At 43.3% G+C, this 20956-nt stretch overlaps 1 protein-coding gene across 2 annotated transcripts in view; it reads right to left on the bottom strand.

Annotated features, from left to right (window-relative positions):
- LOC106581145 (roundabout homolog 2) overlaps positions 1-20956 on the bottom strand; it is a 78556-nt gene that overhangs the window by 13053 nt on the left and 44547 nt on the right. For both annotated transcript variants that reach the window (XM_014162986.3, XM_014162985.3), the window contains exons 3-19: positions 17303-17460; positions 16841-16961; positions 16629-16767; positions 11852-11979; positions 8377-8501; positions 6832-7003; positions 6406-6611; positions 4878-4959; positions 4453-4627; positions 3156-3322; positions 2848-2969; positions 2499-2715; positions 2098-2216; positions 1328-1511; positions 857-1075; positions 409-451; positions 183-289 (exon numbers count right to left, since the gene is read on the bottom strand). In XM_014162986.3, the coding sequence (XP_014018461.3) occupies positions 183-289; positions 409-451; positions 857-1075; positions 1328-1511; positions 2098-2216; positions 2499-2715; positions 2848-2969; positions 3156-3322; positions 4453-4627; positions 4878-4959; positions 6406-6611; positions 6832-7003; positions 8377-8501; positions 11852-11979; positions 16629-16767; positions 16841-16961; positions 17303-17460 (2484 nt within the window). The remainder of the gene's footprint in view (positions 1-182; positions 290-408; positions 452-856; positions 1076-1327; positions 1512-2097; positions 2217-2498; positions 2716-2847; positions 2970-3155; positions 3323-4452; positions 4628-4877; positions 4960-6405; positions 6612-6831; positions 7004-8376; positions 8502-11851; positions 11980-16628; positions 16768-16840; positions 16962-17302; positions 17461-20956) is intronic.

Raw genomic sequence — 20956 nt, 5'->3', positions numbered from 1 at the left:
AACGCATTTCCTTGAATGAACCACTTGATCTTCCCTCTGCAATTTCCTGGTCAATCACAAAAGCTCAAATAGGTTCCATCATTTGAGCAGTAAAGGCAGCGTATTACTATTCATTTTGCTTCTATTCAAACTACTGCATTTTATCCCATCCCAAGTTGCAAGACGTGACTGTGGGCTCTCACCGTTGTAGTATCTGTCTGTAGAGTCCAGTTTGCCAGAGCAACAGTTGACTGAGTCTTTTCCATTCTGGGCAACGTTCCCCATGTTAGAGCCCAGCATCCCTGGTCTACTGTAGACAGATGGAGAAAACTAAAGGTCAGATATTACTGTAAGTCTGTGCTGTTTGTAATAAAAAAATGAGTCCACTCATGTTTACATTGATTCTCTGAGTAAAACCAAGATCTCTACCTTCCGTTGCTGAGACCAGATCCTTCACTGTGAGCAAATCCAACTGCAGGAAAAAACAACAAAAGCAATGGCTGCAATTAAAATATATCTCTTTATTATGCAGTGGCTTTCATCTAGTGCTGTTTGCCAAACAAATTCAGATAATATGCCGTATACTCAAGGGCACAAAACAGTGTGTTCCACTTGTGATTCAGGCATGCCATTTTTTTGTTGTCATTTCATTAAGGCCATGCTTCTGAGTCTGACCTAGATATGCTTTTTAGTGTATCACAGCAACACTAGGATTCAGAACCCACAGATTACAACAAGTCACAGTTTAAGACACTCAGATACCCAGACTTGGCAACTGTGATGGTGACAGGATTGGAACAGATTAGTATTGTAATGCTAATGGTATTGTTTGTATGCTATGTGAATACAGTGTCGGGTTGAGGATGTTACAGTATACCTGCAGGTGTGTAGGCGAATGAGGTGGTGTAGTGTCCCAGCTCCTTCTTCCTGCGGTGACGACAGTACAGCCAACCACTGAAGCCCATGAGCGCCAGCCACGGAGCCACACCCAACCCAGCGATGAACGCTGGTTGGCAGACCACACCCGTAATCTGCTCTGATAGACTGAGGCTGCTGTCTTTCTGCAGAGGGTCTAAAGGCATGTCCAGTGACAGGGCTGAAAGATAGAGAGTCCAGGTTATCAGTCTGGCAAAGTAATTTCCAATATGGCTTCCTGTATAAATAGACAACTAACTAACCCCATTGGTTTTCTAGCTAAAGGGTTGAAATACAGTATACCAGTTACAAACAATTGAGAAATCTCAAGCCTCGTCTTTAGTCATCTCCCATTACTGACTGAGGACCAAGTTGACAGGCTGTTAATGTTGCATCTAAGGAAGGGTCTATTCTAGTGGTAAAGCTGACTCACTGAGGACCAGGTCTATAGGTGGGCTGTGTTCACCAACTCCCAAGATGGTGACTGCAGCCACCATCACATTGTACTGGAGGTCTGGTAGCAGCCCAGTCAGTAGGATGGACAATACTGCTCCATCCACTGTTCTGTTGATATGGCTCTCTGTCTTCATCTCAGAGTCTCTTCCCAGGCACCAGACCTGACAGACAAACAAGCGTGATACTAAGTGGTGGAGGGACAGAAATGACCTACAACATTTAAAAACACTAGAAGCATCAAGTCGATCATGTTGCCAAGAGGACAACTGAACCAGAAGTGGAGATATTTTGTTGTTGTAAGCCAGCTCGACATGGGGATACGATAGGCTTTAAAACACCTTTCCAGAAAAGTCTGAGATTTTTTGGGGGGGACTGAAAATCTAAATTTAGAGGAGATCCAATCAACAAGATGAGGACAAGTGATTTAAATCTGAGGACTAAATTAGGTAAATTGTGTATTTGTATTCTACAGAAGTGTTGCTGTTAACAGATACTAAGCAGGGAGCAATTTGCAATGTTTAATTAAAACCACTAGCACAGCATGATTTGGCAACATGGATAAAACCGACTGCTTAAAATCAGCACATTGCTGATTCAAACAAATATTACATTTTTGTCTTTCCCACGAACAGCTGTAGTGACTAATTAACTGCCCACTTTTCACTATATTAACATCAAACAGTAGTCTAGAGTAGCACTTTCCTCCAGCCAGGTACAGCTTCAACAGTCACCATGCTGTAATCTCACCTTGTACTCCAGGACTGTACCACTCTGAACGTCAGAGGAGGGAGGCTCCCAGGAGACACGGATGCTGGAGCTGTTGCTGAGTTGGACCACTGATACAGCCTGCGGGGGAGCACTCAACACTGGAAGGATGTGAATATGGAAAACTGTTAGTTAACAAGACCCAGAGGATCAAGAAGAGACTTTGGTCAATAAAATTGATTTTCCTATACGCATGTGCTGTGGTGTTCTAGAGTAGCATATAACAGCATTGATTAGTCATTTTAGAAGAAAAAATAAATACAACTTTACTAAATTCGAAGGAAAATGGTTTCTTACTGCCCTTGCAGCTACAATAAAGAAGTCTGTAGGCATAGTACACTACTTCAGAGAGGGACGCTCCTGCATCCCGCTGTGTGTCTTACCCTCCTTGGGGGTGCGTAGCAGCACCAGGGGGCTGTCCAGTCCCTGCAGCTCGTTGAAGTAGGGAAGGACCTTCACCTCATACTCTGTGTCCGTGCGCAGGTCTGATAGGACAGTGCTAAGCTCAGGCCCCACCTTCACGTCCTGGACCAACCAGACGCTGCCAGTGGAGCGGTACAGCAGCCTGTAGCCCTGCACATACTGAGACTGATGCGCCACCTGACCAATGACAGAACACAGGAGGAGGGAGATAGAGGTGGGTATTGATCTATTCCAAGATATTGTAAAGTATGTAGCACAGTATAAAGTAGCATATTGTTTCTCCAGATTAGAATTATCAGTTTTACTCACAGTCCAGGAGACCTGGGCACTGGTGGGTGATAGGACCACAGGCTTCTGCAGGTAGACAGACACCTCCCCTAGTTCTCTCTGCACCTGTCTGTGGTCCACCCCCTGCTCTGTAGGACTCCCATCTACAACAACACAGAGAGAACTGCACTCAGAAGAGCCTGACATCATACCACATTGCATTGAGAACAGCCTGATGTCATACCACACTGCACTCAAAACAGCCTAACATCACGTAACACTTTACTACGAAACAGTTCAAGTGATTGAGTGATTATGCACATTATATGCTGTTCTGTGCCCATACTGACCCTGTGTCCTGATGGGTTCAGAGATGGGGCTGGGGTCACTCAGACCGTAGGAGTTGACCGCTCGGACGATGAACAGGTAGACAGTGTTTGGGTACAGGCCAATGACCGTGTGCTTCTCCTGTCTCACGTAGTCAGCTACCGTCTGCCACACACTGCCAACGGATTGGCTGGAAAAGAACATTAATCAATTACAGGTTGAATACTGGTAGGATTGTCTGGCCTTGTCCTCATATCAGGATAAGGACTCGGCTAGCCGAACGAGTGGGCTAACATACTCCCTTAAAAGACCTTGAAAAACGACAAAAAAGTGACAATAGTACTGTTTGACAATTTTGAGACGCCATAGCCAGTATACACTTCCTCAAAATAGTCCGAATTAATCTACGATAACGCAAGAAATCTGTCATTCATTTTCAAGGGGTGTAGACTTTGGCTCCAAATTTCAGCTTGCTGAAAGAAAAATTATGTGTTCAAACAGGCGAAAAAAAACCTTACCGAAGTCCAAAACGAACAAACTCTTCCGAATTCTGACCTTCTCCTTAACTAGGTGTCATAGAAGACCTGCGTGGCAATCTGCCCTCTACTGTACTCCAACCCCCTTCAAGCATCCCTCTCCTCCACCCTCTCCACTCTTCTTCCATTAAGCCCTGTTCGCCAGTCCTAGGAGGGTTAGCGGAGGGATAATGGGATATGTTTCCATCCAGCAGCTAGCTCTATTTAAAGACTGTGCTCTGTTAGATGAAGTTTGAGGAAAGCAGCTAACAGCTACCCATGGGAATGACTCCTCTCAAACTGTGCTGTCAGTCTCAGTGCCAATCAACAGGCAGCCTGTTGGCCTGTCTGTGTCTGGCTCTGCCTGTCCTGAGCCTCTGACCTCTCTGCCTGTGATGAGAGCTCTCTGGCTGGTCTGCCCTTCCATAGCCCCAGGTCAGTGCCGTCCAGGACCATGGGGAAAATGCTGCTTTTTTCCCCTTTATGCAACTGATTCTATGATTCTCTGCTCCAGAACGCGTTATGCTTTTATTAAATCTGCCACGGCTCGGTTTCCCTTCATGTCGTTATTTCCTCTCCCTGTAGCACATGTATGAATGGCTTAGTTAAACCAAATGGACATTTTCTGTATGTGAATACAATACACATCAAGAACACAACTGATACAGCAACAGACCTAGAAAGCATTGAAATAGAAATCCTCTATTTATATGGTGCCCTGCAGGGCCATGTATTAAGAGAGGTTGGGCAATGCGGTTAACAAATATATGGCTCTGGTACCCAGTCCTTGCATGTCATACAGTACCTAAAGGCCTCGATGATGTAGGAGGTCACAGCGGCCCCACCCTCGTGGGGGTTGGACTGCCAGGTGAGGGTGACTGTGCCCATGGTCACCTCCGTCACCACAGGCTTCTGGGGCGGGCCTGGCAGCTGGATGGACTCTGACACCCGGGGAACTGATGACCCAGGGGCTCCATCCTCTGGGACACAAACAGGGATCCGGCATGAGATAACATGAGACACAGTGGTGGGGTGTGATAATGGTACCGGGATATAGTATGAGTTTGACTGTTTATTTTTCAAGTCTGTTGATATTCACACACAGTAGTGGTGAATACTGTAGCTAAAGCAGGAAAGTAGGTTTCCATAAGATGTAATGTATCATTTGAAACCAGTGGTGTTTGGTTTTGTGAGACGCTGAGAGAATTGTGTGTGTGTGTGTGTGTTTACCTCTCATGGTGAGTGTCCCACTCCAGCTTGACTCGCCCGTGGCGCTGGACACCACACAAGTGTACATTCCCGAATCCATATCCTAGCAACAGATGTGCATTTTAGCTCCCTTACACGAGGAGAGGGGACCCAAAACATTGGAACCATGGTGCTTTAGATACTGTGTTTGCTAATCCAAGTGGAGCCAATCCCAGTGGATCTCATCTTTTTACTTATTAATAGCTTTTTTGTTCACTGCTTTGCTGCCTGAGACTCACTTTTAGAAGTTTAATGGTAAAAGCTTTTATGACATGCCACTTTGCCACAAAGCAGACATCACTCAGCCACAGCAGCACTAGGAGTCCTGAGTGAACAGTAGTCTACATGGGCTTCATCTCCCCATGTACATGGTCTAGCTCACAGGTGTAAAACACATTCCACAGAGGTCTGAGTGACTTCAGGTTATCGCTCCTTCCTTGTACTTGATTCATGAATTAAGCTCAATTATAAGTAAGGAACTCCTCACCTTGTTGTCTAGAGCTTAATTGAAAGGAAAAACATAAAACCAGCAGACACTAGGCCCTCCATGGAATGAGTTTGACACCCCTGGTCTACCTGCTCTCCTTTTCCACAGTACTGTATACATGGCCACATGCTTCACTGGCCTAATGGTGTTACCAACACTGGGCTGACAGAGTGCCAGTCTACTGTAACCAACATAAATTCATGTTAGATTTCACCTCTGGTTGGTGGACTGGTAGTATGTGGACAGATGAACTGTGTGAGAGTTTAACCACTGCTGAAATATTGAAGACTAGGAGGTGCATCGCTAGGCTAAATATTTTTAGTCCCTCTTTCTCCCTCTAGAACTAGTCCTCTCCCTCCCTCTTGATGCCAAGCTAATGCATATTTTCTGTTCCATTGAGCGCAGTGGCATGGCATATTTCCCCCACCTCATTGATGCATTGGACTTTGTGTTAATGCTCCAAGTTTGCTGAGCACAAATGCTGAGCATGACACAGTGATATAGATATAGATAGATATGAATATATGAGATAGATATATGAATATATGAGAGAGAGAGAGAGAGAGAGAGAGAGAGAGAGAGAGAGAGATGTAATTAAAGGCTTTGAGATCGTTAATCATGCGTGGCCACAGTCAATTATAACAAACGATGCTGCACTCCCCGCTCCGCACGCCCACCTCCAGTGAGGCCACAGCACAAAAGGGCCACTGACTGGTCTTTCATCAGAACACATTTACAAACAAGTCCCTTCATTAACATTACACACTGCATAGGCACGTAATCACACCGGAGAGGTCTGTTTGAAATTCAATTTTACCTAGAATTTTTTTGAAATGCTTAGGTACTTTTAATGGAGGAGAACATAAAAACGTTGGTTGGTTGCCCTCTGGCATTGGGGAAAGTAAAAATGTATAGATGATGGATGGCATTTCTGTCCAGCCGCGCAATACTCATTTATTCATGAGGATCAAAAGACAAATCCGATCCCAGCCATATTTTTATTCCATGACATTGTACAAGTACCTCAACATTAGTGATCTGCAGTGTCCCGTTCTCCATCAGGTTCATGCGGGGGTCGTCCTCCACAATCCTCTTCCCGTCCTTTTCCCACCCGATCCTTAGTGAGGGTCCACCAATCACATGACAGTGAAACTGGGCAACGGACCCCAGAGCCAACGTCTGATTGGCTGGGCCTTGGCGGATTATTGGTGGAACATGGTGTGAAGGACCTATGGGGAAGAGGGAATAACCGACAGGACATTGTCAGTGGGTCCTGTCACACACGCTGTAATGTCCACTATTTGACAGTGGTTATGTAGAGCTGTCAGAGCCTATCTGCCAATCCATACATGCATGTTATAATACCAATGTATTTGTACTGGGCTCTCTCCTCCCAGTACCATATTCCTTCCTCATCCCAAAGTAACCCCCTCAATCCCCCAAACTCACCCCCTTCCACCTCCAGCAGGGCTTTGGTCAGGACACTTCCTGCTACACTGATGGCCTGGCAGATATAATACCCAGAATCCTCTGGGTGCACGTCGGTGATGGACAGCTCTCCACTCATGGACACAGAGTAGCGGCCGGACTGGGAGAAGTGCTGGCCAGGAAACAGCAGAATCTACACACACACAGCGAGAAAGAAACACTTGTATCTTAGATAGTGATGAATCAGAGATGTACTTTATGCATGCATTATACAGAATAGCAGGAGATGACTTGGGACTTTTGTTTTGGTCTGTTGGCTTGATGTGAGGTGACAGACGCTTTACACACAGCCAGAGTGATGAGAGAGGGAGATGGGCATGAATAGGGGGAAGGGACATCCTTCCATCCATCTCCCCATCCATCTAATTGCTGTAAGAGGCCATAGACTGAGTGGAGGACCAGGGTTATAAACCCACAAGATAATCCCAAAAGTACAGCAAATCGCTTCACAAGCAGGGGACTGACCAGGCACCACAACTATCACAGACTGGACCACAATGAAACGTATTCAGAGAGCCTCAGGCCAACTTCCCCTGCATGGCAGACCTGAGGGTTAACTCCTCTACCACAACCATCTAGTCAAATCAAATCTAATTGTATTTGTCACATGAGCTTAATTCAACAGGTGTAGACCTTACCGTGAAACACTTACATCTTTATTGTTCTCCCGCTGTTATCAGAATGTATTTCTATTAAGTTATAATGACAGAAGGCGTTAAACGTAGTGTTTCTGTGCCTATTTTCCAGGGAAGCAGCTCTTCTCCCACCTGATGTAGCTCATCCGAGTCACCCCCCTCCTCTACCATTCCTCCTCCATCGGTCTGCAGGCAACAGCGACTTCCTCGCCAACGCATTCCCCATCACTCTTTCCAACACGTATCAGTCTTTACATTTCACAGACAAATGCAAATGAGCTCCCTCCCTCATTTCACCTCGGCCAACGTCTCTTCAAGAGCCCGGGTAATCATGAAAATAAGTGCGAAAGCGCTGTTAAATCTAACGATTCCCGGGTTTGTTTTCAAGCTGAGAGAAATCAAATGAGTCACCACCTAACAAACATGGTGAGAAAACGATTTATCTGCTGCTGATCAAAATAACGGACTGTTGAGCACAAATAAGGCTAAAACACCACAAAATCCTACGGGTCCCGTGTGGCTCAGTTGGTAGAGCATGGCGCTTGCAATGCCAGGGTTGTGGCTTCGTTTCCCACGGGGGAACAGTACAGGAAAAAGGTTAAAAAAAAAAAATGTATCCACTAAGTCGCTCTGGATAAGAAAGTGTCTGCTAAATGACTAAAATGTACATGTACTTCAAATGTGACAAAAACATCACTACTTTGTTGATCAGTTTAAAAGTGGCATTTATCTACGACTACACATGTTGTAGTGTGTACAGTTGGAATTTTCTTTAATTCTTTTAAACTCTTTACAAGGTATTAGTCTTTCATTTTTTTAGGGGGTAGTCTTTATTGGTCTCTCTCTGTTTGTCAGGAAGTGACACTGTTACCTGGCTTCCTTCTTTCTTCCAGAAGATGGCAGGTGAGGGGTTTCCTCTGGTGCCACAGCGGAAGGTGACACTGCGCCCCTGAGCTGAGATCTGGTCCCGGGGTTTAATGGCGATCTGTGGGGGCACTGGAGAGGAGAAACACTCTTTTAGGAGATTCAGGTTTTAGCATTTAAATTCACCATTTTATCCTGCCTCCCCTGCATAATCAATACCTACTCTGTAATGCCAGAACTGTATTGATTAAACATTTAGCACTACCCTTTTACGCCATGATTTGACTGCTGTCACATTTAACCCTCATGGTTTCCCTTTCTGATTAATCTGCCCTCTCATTTTCACATTATCCAGTGAAAACATTGATGCATATCTTTTATACTGAGATGAGCCATCATCTAATTCCAATCAAACTATTTTGATGGTATTTGTGGGTTTACTTTGGAGTGATATCAGTGGAAATGAGCTGGCAGTCAGGTTGTGTGTTGTGGCCACAGCTTGCTTCTGATCCAACCACATCCTGTCTTCCTATAGACATTGACTGAACAACGACAGCACTGACTTCCCTTCCATAGACTCTGAGCTCTCCTGCTGTTTAATCTCCTCAGCAGGCTTTTTCCCTGTCTTCTCACACACACACACACAAGATCAGGCTAAATCCTCAAGGGAACAGAGTCATCTGTGTCGTGTCTTGATTTTCTCACTGAGGGAGAACACAGCAGATCTTCCCACGTCAGAGATGGAGCACACACACACACACACACACACACACACACACACACACACACAGAAAGTGACTGACTTCACTACACTAACACCAGCCAGCAGGGGGATGTAACAGGGAACCGTGCAGAGAAACTAACAGTCATGTGGTTTATGTTCACTTCAAATAGTCATCAGAGTGGACATGTAACAGAACTGCCTCTACCTTTTGATATTTAGATTTGTTTTTCACAATGTAAAAAAACAAAACATCAAATTAATAGTGGTATTTTCATTGGAATAATTACCCATTTTGAAATCATGGGTTTCTATGGTAACAAACAGAACAGTATGTCAGTGAATGTGTGAACTTTATGTCCTCATATATCAACACACTTCTTTAATAAGAGTAAAAACAGCAGATGTGTGTGTTTGATAGCAATCCTTAATCAGGTACACATTAAGTCACTGTGTCAGAGTACAGGCTTACTTACTGCACTGCCTGAGTGCTGCAACGGGCCAGTAGTAAGTCATGTTACAGGCTCTTTTATACCATTAGGTGCTGATGATACTGCATGCGTTAAATATCGCAACCCTGCCACACTAGCTTTAAAAATAAATTTGAAAAAAAAATCTACAAAATCAGAATGGTGACTTACAGAATGGGCCGACATGGATGGAGCTACAGTGAGAAACATCATGTGGGGGATAAAATTAAACTGGATGAGATTTCATCAGGACTGACAAAAGCAAATGGAGGATAAAGTCAACCCTGCAGCCAACACACACACACCCACCAAACACCGCACGTCTTATTAATAGTGGTCCTGCTCTCTGGCACACCATCTCCCAAACAGCTGTCATAGGGAGTAATCCATACGATTTAGCATAAGCTTCTTTCAGTGGAGTTGAAGAGAAGAGAGCACAGCACAGATGCATGCGGAGTTCTGACAACTCCGCATGACCACTGTCAAATTAAGTGGACATACAGTGCCTTGCAAAGGTATTCACCCCCTTGGCGTTTTTGCTATTTTGTTGCATTACAACCTGTAATTTAAATAGATTTTTTATTTGGATTTCATGTAATGGATATACACAAAAGTCAAAATTGGTGACATGAAAAAAAATTACTTGTTTAAAAAAATTCTACATTTAAAAAATTTAGAAATAAAAAGTGGTGCGTGTATATGTATTCACCCTCTTTGCTATGAAGCCCCTAAATAAGATCTGGTGCAACCAATTACCTTCAGAAGTCACATAATTAGTTAAATAAAGTCCACCTGTGTGCAATCTAAGTGTCACATGAGATATATATATATATATATCTCATGTGACACTTAAATAAAGTCCACCTGTGTGCAATCTAACTAATTATGTGACTTCTGAAGGTTATATATATATATACATACACACACACACACACACCTGTTCTGATAGCCCCCCAGAGTCTGCAACACCATTAAGCAAGGGGCACCACCAAGCAAGGGGCACCACCAAGCAAGCGGCACCATGAAGACCAAGGAGTTCTCCAAACAGATCAGGAACAAAGTTGTGGAGAAGTACAGATCAGGGTTGGGTTATAAAATAAATATATCCGAAACTTTGAACATCCTACAGAGCACCATTAAATCCATTATTAAAAAATAGAAAGAATATGGCACCACAACAAACCTCCCAAGAGAGGGCCGTCCACCAAAACTCACAGACCAGGCAAGGAGGGCATTGATCACAGAGGCAACAGAGACCAAAGATAACCTTGAAGGAGCCGCAAAGCTCCACAGCGGAGATTGGAGTATCTATCCATAGGACCACTTTAAGCCATACACTCCACAGAGCTGGGCTTTACGGAAGAGTGGCCAGAAAAAAACATTGCTTAAAGAAAGAAAATAAATAAACAAACACGTTTGGTGCTCGCCAAAAGGCATGTAGGAGACTCCCCAAACATATGGAAGAAGGTACTCTGGTCAGATGAGACAAATTGAGCTTTTTGGCCAATAAGGAAAATTATATGTCTGGTGCAAACCCAACACCTCTCATCACCCAAGAACACCATCCCCACAGTGAAGCATGGTGGTGGCAGCATCATGCTGTGGGGATGTTTTTCCATCGGCAGGGACTGGGAAACTGGTCAGAAGGAATGATGGGTGGCGCTAAATACTGGGAAATTCTTGAGGGAAACCTGTTTCAGTCTTCCAGAAATTTGAGAATGGGACGGAGGTTCATCTTCCAGCAGGACAATGACCCTAAGCATACTGCTAAAGCAACACTCAAGTGGTTTAAGGGGAAACATTTACATGTTTTGGAATGACCTAGCCAAAGCCCAGATCTCAATCCAATTGAGAATCTGTGGTAAGACTTAAAGATTGTTGTACATCAGCGGAACCCATCCAACTTGAAGGAGCTGGAGCAGTTTTGCCTTGAAGAATGGGCAAAAATCCCAGTGGCTAGATGTGCCAAGCTTATAGAGACTTGCAGGGGGGGGGGGGGGGGGGGGGTGAATAGTTATGCACGCTCAAGTTTGTTTTTTTGTGTCTTATTTCTTGTGTCACAATAAAAATATTTTGCATCTTCAAAGTGGTAGACATCTTGTTTAAATCAAATGATACAAACCACCCAAAAATCTATTTTAATTCCAGGTTGTAAGGCAACAAAATAGGAAAAATGCCAAGGGGGTGAATACTTTCACAAGCCACTGTAAGTGTGTGACTACTGTACTGCATGCATGAGTTTGCCTTCGAGAACGTATATCAGTGTGTGTGTGTGAACATTTGTTTCTTACCATGGACCTGTAGCATGGCTGAAGCCTCCGTCTTGCCCACGCTGTTCTCAGACATACAGGTATAAGTTCCCTCGTCCTCCTCCCTCACCCCAGTCAGACGCAGGCTGTTGTCACTGCGGATCTCAAACCTGGGACAGACACACACAGAGAGTCAAAAGTATTTTCATCAAGTAAACCATTGAGAGAAGGAAAGTCAGACAGAGTTCTGAAATATTTTCATAAACTAAACCTGGGAGAGATTGAAACAGAGTCAAAGTCTTTTCCTAAAGTAAACCAGACAGAAAGACCAGGGCTGTGTCGAAATACCCATACTTGCATTCTAAATCGTAGGCATTTTAGGTATGCGAAAATAGAAAGTTTGATAGTATTTGAAATGTCGAGAATTCGAGTATACTTTAAATGCCAGGATGTTATACTACTTTTGGGTTTTCATCTAGTAGAATTCACTGCACACTTTTGAAGAAGTGCATTGTCATTCCAGATTCACGTGTGTTTGACAAGAGCTGATAATGAGATAAGGGGACGCGCTGTACCCAAATGAACAAATGGTGGGAATCGACGCAATTGTGCATTAGATGAGGCATTTTTAGGATAGGTGAGCCCAGTATGTTGATAATAATAACAATTGCTTACCGTATTTGTTTTTACTAAACAGTACGTTCTAAATAGTATGTACTATGATTAGTTCACAGTATGTAGTTTTAGTAAGTAGTAGGCAAGACAGATTTTGGACATGGCCCAGGTGTGACAACCAATGCCATTGAACTATGTAAAAGTGACCTTGAATGTACCTGACCCTCTGACCCATCAAAATGGAACTGCATGAAGTAATCTGAAACTGTCAATCAAAAACAACTATAAAAAAGATGAAAACCCTATAACTTAATAAATCTGCAGAGAAATATGCACAAGTCAACCGTGTTCGAGTCAAACAGCCAATCAGAATGGGCAGAGTGAGTCACATCCCCACTCCCCGTATTTACAGTATAATCATAATAATATTGAAATACTGTCAAATTGCAGAGTCACAGGAGGAACATTACCAGTCAAGAGTTTGGACACACCTACTCATTCAAGGGTTTTTCTTTATTTTTACTATTTTCTACATTGTAGAATAATAGTGAAGACATCAAAACTATGAAATAACACATGAAATCACATAGTAACCAAAAAAAGTGTTAAACATATAAAAATATATTTTATATTTGAGATTCTTCAAAGCAGCAACCCTTTGCCTTGATGACAGGTTTGCATACTCTTGGCATTCTCAACCAGCTTCATGGTTGAGAGAGTCAAGGAAACCACCAGGTACAACCCTAAATCCGTAAACATGGGCACCCTCATAGACATTATCCTGACCAACTTGCCCTCCAAATACACCTCTGCTGTTTTCAAATCAGGATCTCAGCGATCACTGCCTCATTGCCTGCATCCGCGGTCAAACGACCACCCCTCATAACTGTCAAATGCTCCCTAAAACACTTCTGCGAGCAGGCCTTTCTAATCGACCTGGCCCAGGTATCCTGGAAGGTTATTTACCTCATCACGTCAGTCGAGGATGCCTGATCGTTCTTTAAAAGTAATTTCTCACCATCTTAAATAAGCATGCCCCTTTCAAAAAATGTAGGACTAAGAACAGATATAGCCTTTGGTTCACTCCAGACCCGACTGCCCTTGACCAGCACAAAAACATCCTGTGGCGGACTGCAATAGCATCGAATAGTCCCCGCAATATGCAACTGTTCAGGGAAGTCAGGAACCAATACACACAGTCAGTCAGGAAAGCAAAGGCTAGCTTTTTCAAACAGAAATTTGCATCCTGTAGCTCTAACTCCAAAACGTTTTGGGACACTGTAAGTCCATGGACAACAAGAGCACCTCCTCCCAGCTGCCCACTGCACTGAGGCTAGGCGACACGGTCACCACCGATAAATCCATCTGTAAATCGCCCACCCAATCTACCTACCTCATCCTCATATTGTTTTTATTTACTTTGCTGCTCTTTTGCACACCAGTATCACTACTTACACACCATCATCTGCTCATCTATCACTCCAGTGTTAATCTGCTAAATTGTAATTACTTTGCTACTATGGCCTAATTATTGCCATACCTCCTCATGCCATTTGCACACACTGTATATAGACTTTCTTTTCCCCCCTATTGTGTTATTGACTGTACGCTTGTTTATTCCATGTAACTCCGTGTTGTTGTTTCTGTCGCACTGCATTGCTTTATCTTGGCCAGGTCGCAGTTGTAAATGAGAACATGTTCTCAACTAGCTTACCTGGTTAAATAAAGGTGAAATAAAATAAAAAAGTCACCTGGAATGCATTTCAGTTAATAGGTGTGCCTTGTTAAACATTTATTTGAGAAATGTCTTTCCTTCTTTAATGCGTTTGAGCCAGTCAGTTGTGTTGTGACTAAGTAGGGGTGGTAGTTGGTAAAAGACCAAGTCCATAATATGGCAAGAGAATGGAAAGTTGATCATTACTTTAAGACATGAAGGTCAGTCAATGTGGAAAATTAAGAAATTTGAAACGTTTCTTTAAGCGCAGTCGCAAAAACCATCAAGCGCTATGATGAAACTGGCTCTCATGAGGACCACCACAGGAAAGGAAGACCCAGAGTTACCTCTGCTGCAGAGGATAAGTTCATTAGAGTTACCAGCCTCAGAAATTGCAGCCCAAATAAATGCTACAGAGTTCAAGTTACAGACACATCTCAACATCAACTGTTCAGAGGAGACTGCGTGAATCAGACCTTCATGGTCAAATTGTTTCAAAGAAACCACTACTAAAGGACAAAAACAAGAAGAGACTTGCTTGGGCCAAGAAACACGAGCAAATGGACATTAGACCAGTGGAAATCTGTCCTTTGGTCTGATGAGTAGAAATGTGAGATTTTTGGTTCCAACCGCCGTGTCTTTGTGAGACGCAGAGTAGGTGTTCGGATAATCTCCGCATGTGTGGTTCCCACTGTGAAGCATGGAGGAGGTGTGATGGTGTTTTGCTGGTGACAATGTTGGTGAATTATTTAGAATTCAAGACACACTTAACCAGCATGGCTACCACAACATTCTGCAGCGATATGCCATCCCATCTGGTTTGCGCTTAGTGGGACTCCTATTTCAAAAGGACAATGACCCATCACACCTCCAGGCTGTGTAAAGGCTATTTGACCAAGGAGGAGAGTGATGGAGTGCTGCATCAGATGACCTGGCCTCCACAAATCACCCGACCACAACCCAAATGAGATGGTTTGGAATGAGTTGGACCGCAGAGTGAAGGTAAAGCATCCAACAAGTGCTCAACATATGTGGGAACTTCTTCAAGACTGTTGGAAAATTATTCCAGCTGGTTGAGAGAATGACAAGAGTGTGCAAAGCTGTCATCAAGGCAAACGGTGGCTACTTTGAAGAATCTAAAATATATTTTGGGGTTACTACATGATTCCATATGTGTTATTTCATAGTTTTGATGTCTTCATGATTATTCTACAATGTAGAAAATAGTCAAAATAAAATAAAAACCCTTGAATGAGTAGGCTTGTCCAAACTTTTGACTGTTACTGTACATGTTAACTAATGATTTCTCACTGGCCTCCCATTCATGAATTTGTATTGGCTGAGGGAATGGAAGGCATGAATTAATGAGTAATTACTGTAGCTGTGCTTTCTAGGTCACATACTTTAATCGCATATGCATCCCTGGTGAATGGGCTTCCCTAATTACGTCAGTCTATCTGTACTTCCAGCACTCCATCAATCAATGTATTACCCCCCCCACACACACTTAGAAGAGCATCCCCCTATTTATTTCTGCAACACATTCACTCATCATAAATTGTAAGCAAGCTAGCTACAGTGCCTCCTAAACACATGACTGACATCAAAAAAGAGGGTGGGCTATCAATTGATCATTCAAATTGATGATTGATGTAAATCTGCTAGTTAGCTAGTGAGATTTATTTGACTGATTATGATTTATTTTCAATGCTTGTATAAAATAATAACTAACTACATAATATAATATTCATAATCTTCTAACTCATGATATATTGCTGGCTGACTAGTGGCTTGTGTGGATATTTTAGTATATGGTGGTTAGCTTGCCTGTGTTGCTGCTGCCCTGACACATGTGCAACTCTGACTGAAAAAAAACGGGTGAGTTTGGGTTGGAGGGTTCGTTGATGCAGCGTCTCCTCTCTATGTCTTTCTGCCTCTCTCTGCTGTGTGTATCAGCCAACCAGAGTGAATATTTTTGATGATGTAGGCTAAAGCGGGTGTTAAATTAAATGTTATGCTACTGTGACAGTACTGTTGATATTTAAACTAGGTATCGAGCTACACACACACACTCTAGCAGTGACCGCATCTCTCAAGCCATGCATGTTTGGATACTGGGCGGGCGTGAGCTCCGTACAGGGCAGCAGTGGACGGAGTGGGTTATGGGATTAGCGAACTTGATGACATCACGACTACTTGCAGGCAGTGGTTACAGAACAACAATGAAACAATATTATACAAGAAATCAATTTTGAGGGAAATTATATCACCACCCAAAAGGGCACTTTGGAGACTGGAAGGGCAAAGGGACACGAGCTCTACACAGGTAGAACCCTATCTGTGCACCCCTGGTGAATGGACTTCCCTCATTCTGTACCTTCAGGACTCCATAAATCAATGTATCGCTGAGTGTTTTGTCGCTCTTTAGATGCAATTCAATCAGTTTATTTTTCTATTAGTGAGTAGACCTGTCTGTCAATGTGTCCTCACCTCCCGCGGGGGAGCTCTGCCTGCTCTCGGCGCCAGCGTACTGTGGGAGCGGGGTCTCCATGTACCTCACACAGGAAGTCAATGGTCTCTTCCTCCATCACCACCTGGTTCACCGGCCTCCGCATCAGCACAGGACGCTCTGCAAAGAGAGACCCAGAGTTACACACGAAGACACGTGCACACACACACACACACACACACACACGACTCACCATACACCACCAACTCAGCAGGATCACTGTCCCTCTCTCCCACCACATTGGTGCCCACACACACATACATGCCAGCATCACTCTTCCTGGTGTGGGAGATCATCAGCTTCCCCCCACGCATCTGAAAAACAAGACAGTGATGACAGGTCATCATATCAGGCCATGTATTAGCCTTTGGTCTTTTCAGAGGAGAGGCAGTACTTCCATTTGACATCAGCACTACAAATGCATAGACAGCATCATTAATGATTCCACCATCATCAACATGCATCATTAATGATTCCACCATCATCAACATGCATCATTCATTATATTAATGTCCTTTGAATCAGTTTGGGTTGACTTGGGATTGAACTGCACTGATTCAGTGAGCTTTGGGTTGGAACTTGTGTATGTAAACTCTAATGAGCTTGATGCTGTAACTAGGGGTCCTAGTTCAGGGGTCATATAGGCGAGACTCACAGAGATGCGGTCATCCTTGTTGCTGACGCGGGCGTTGTTCCTCTTCCAGGAGACGGTGGGCTCAGGGTGACCGCGGGGGGGAACACACTCCAGGACCGCTGGCTCACCGGCTGCCACCACCACATCACTGGGGGCCTGGCGGAAGTCATCCCTCAGGACTTGGGAGAGGAGAGCATTGGCATGGTTTAGTCTATCTATTCATATTACCATTATTTTACCAGGTAGGGAAAACAGAAAATAATTGACTCAAACTACAGAATATAGCTGATCGTTATTATCTATTAATAGATTACATGCATGTTATTAAGAATGTTGTCTTTCAAAGGCAAACTACTGTATATGAGATATATACATCAGAATTGGAGCACACATCCGTCTCCAATGCGGTATTCTGTCAATGTCATCACAAGTGCAATGTCAAATATTGCCCTTGAAATCAATTCGAGCATATTTTATATGTAGAGTTTCTGTTTGAAGGTTAGATGAGAGGAAAACGAGCTGATTGGGTGAGAGCAATACAGTACATTGTGTTTTGTGCTTGCACATGACAGTTCAAATCCCTGGCAACTTCCTTGCTGTGCAGTGTTTTGATGTTTCCTATGCCACATCCTATTCTGCAGTCTCTGCTGCCAAAGTGGATGAATAATTCATATCTTAGTCCAACACAGAGTAAACAAATACATAAAAAATGTAACGTGTCAGAGGGAAAAATGGCATCACACATTAATGCAATGCTTCTGTCTCATACGGGAAACTAGGATAATACACATCGCTGCACTAGCTAATTTCCCCCCAACATCGGACACCCCCAAACTTCAGACACTCTAGCGTTTGGAAGATTAAATCACGTCAACCTCAACATTTAAATGGCCTGGAAAATAACTGTACGTTTTGCGACTAAAGACTCCCTTCTAGCTAGCTGACCACCGATTTTCATTGCAGAGAGTGAGTACACACACACACACACAGAATATTGTAAAATTCGACTGCACGACAGACCAATCATTTAATATCCAACTTTTTAACAAAAGTATTCATACTCATATGTTAGTATTAAGCCGTTATATACTTTCTCAAAACATAAGATTAAATCTGTAAAATAAAATTTAAAACAGATACAACTTTGTACAATTACAAGATACGGTGGCCAATAACTGGAGACCGTATGCCGATAATACGGGCCGTCTTTTTTTTGCTAAACCGCTCATCAAAAAGCTAATAGTAGTAGTATTTCCACTGAAATGTCAAACATGCTAATTGCTAACCCGTTAGCTAACATTTTTACGACACCAAATCACAAAACATTGATGGCTTGATCACAAGATAACACGGTTGAAGGTAATATATTTCTTAAACACTGTTGAATGTGCCGATAATATGGGGTGCTACGCTACAAATATGACAGTTTGACACAACGAACGACAAAACTAAAAAAGGGACGTGATCTTTGTCACTGTCACACAGTGAGGTTAGCAGCCTTTTCTCTGCAAATGAAGACAGGATGAGATGCTTGACTTGGCAGCCTCAGGTAACCTGTGCAGCACTACTACTCCAGCCTTAAATTCTCTCTCACACACACATACTACTTCAGAATAATCAATATCTCTTCTTGTACTTTTATAAATATTTCAGGTTGGCATTTTACAAAGTAAAGAATCAGACCAAGACTATCTGCCTGCCTAACTATCCATCTGTTAACACAGTAATGCATCAACACCCAATCAAATTAGTTAGCACTGCAAATATGCTGTGAATTAGTCCAATCTCAAACATCAGTTAATCTCTAAACACAGTGAACTCGTCACCTGTCTACCAACTGTGCATCTCTCCAGCTAAGCCACACTACCCCATCACTTATCCCCTGACGTGTTTGACAGATCCCTCCTCAACACAGCAGCTATTTGTGTCTTTTAACATGGCATTTATATTTCACAACCACAGTGACTGACTGACTACCATCTCGTTTAGTTTATCACAGCCATCTAGAGCGTATAGAGTGTCTCCCTTCTGTCTTAATTTGTAAGGGCTGCAATTATCTTGGGAAACGTGTTGCTATGAATATTCCCATCTCTGAGAAGCTGACAAATGGTGGCTGAGCCTTCGCTGAGCCGGCTGCGTTTCAGATCCGCTGTCAGGATTGAAGTGGTCATCTGTCGATCTCCCCCTCCCTCTCGCCAGCCCATCAATATGAGACAATCTGTCACACACTCTCTGCCTGCCTGAAGTCGCTGCCTGTTCAAAAGCAGCAGTAGCTCTACTTTTGATCATTTGGAGGCATTTCGTCTGTATTATAATGAAGCACATTTAATTCCCCAACTGAAACTAGGCTGTCATTGACGTGACATTTAAACTTTTAGAAAAGTCGACTTCTGTTACCCATTTGTTTCAAAAGTAAAGGCTTGTACAGAACATTAAAAAGCTTGTCAGAATTCTTCATCATACCCAACTAGAGTTTTTTCTGTCGCAGATTGTAATACACCCACCACATCTGAATCTAAGATACACAAGGCCTATCAGCTCATCCAACTAGTAGGAGTTGCTCACCTACAGTCTGGGGTGAGTTAAGTACATAGGCAGGGGGGCAGTTTAAGGGAACATTTAGAGGCACACGGGGCCTGGACATCTGTCCCTTCAGGGGTCTAACGGAACCCTGACCTCCCATCCCACCCACCCCCAAAACAAGGAGACCAACACAGTTAAAGATCCCCCCCCTTAAGACGAGAGATGGATTAACTATAACCTGTCAAAGCACACACCTTTCCCAACAGTCGGTTCAGTAGTCCCCACTCAGCTGGCGGCTTGTTTGAAAAGCTTCAGATAGCTGAAGGCTAATTGAAAGTGGTGTATTATTTTTAGAGCTCCGTCTGTAAAGGGCCGGTGCAGAGACGAGACCGGGAGCACAGAGACCATCACTACCCAGCCATGCCGAGGGAACTGAAGAGAAGACATGGCTATAGAGCCAATGAGTTCATCCCTTAACCACACACACGGAAGTCCCAGAATCTGGGCCATTTGAGTACCTTGAAACACGATTCAGAGATAAGTAGCCTCCAATAATTACCCCTAAACACTGTGCAGTGCAAGCAGCCAAGAGCAACTCTTTGAAGCTGTTCAAGTTAATACGATCCCTCTTGCACCCAGGCTTTAAAGGCTACCATACTAAAAGTCATTTCACAGAATTCACACACTATTATAGTTTTATGAAATAATGATGGCACCACAGGAATCTCCTGATATTCTCAGACAGACAGATGGCCAGGGAACTTCCTGAGGTAAAGTCCAAAACACAGTATTTCTACCAGACCTAATTCACACTGATGGTGAGTAAGTACTAGGACTTCCTGAATCTGAACTATCCCAACCTTACGGTGACAAGAGTGGAGAACGGGGCCCCTAATGTCCTGGGCTGGCCTGAGGATAAATAGTGCCCATATTCACCTCCTACTATTCTTTTAGCTCAGTTTAAACAGTGTCGTTAAATGACTAACCATTATGCTATATTGTTACTACTAGAATAACTGTTAAATTTACATTTTAGTAATTTAGCAGACGCTCTTATCCAGAGTGACTTACAGTAGTGAGTGCATACATTTTTCATACTTTACTGTTACATTCCTATTCTAGGACAGTGCCATTTATTTTCATAACTTTCAT

This window comes from Salmo salar, chromosome 20 (genome assembly GCF_965601325.2).
Source record: "Salmo salar chromosome 20, fSalSal1, whole genome shotgun sequence".
Lineage (NCBI taxonomy): Eukaryota > Metazoa > Chordata > Actinopteri > Salmoniformes > Salmonidae > Salmo > Salmo salar.
The sequence above is the reverse complement of the archived record's forward strand: the minus strand, read 5'-3'. Positions and strand labels throughout refer to the sequence as shown.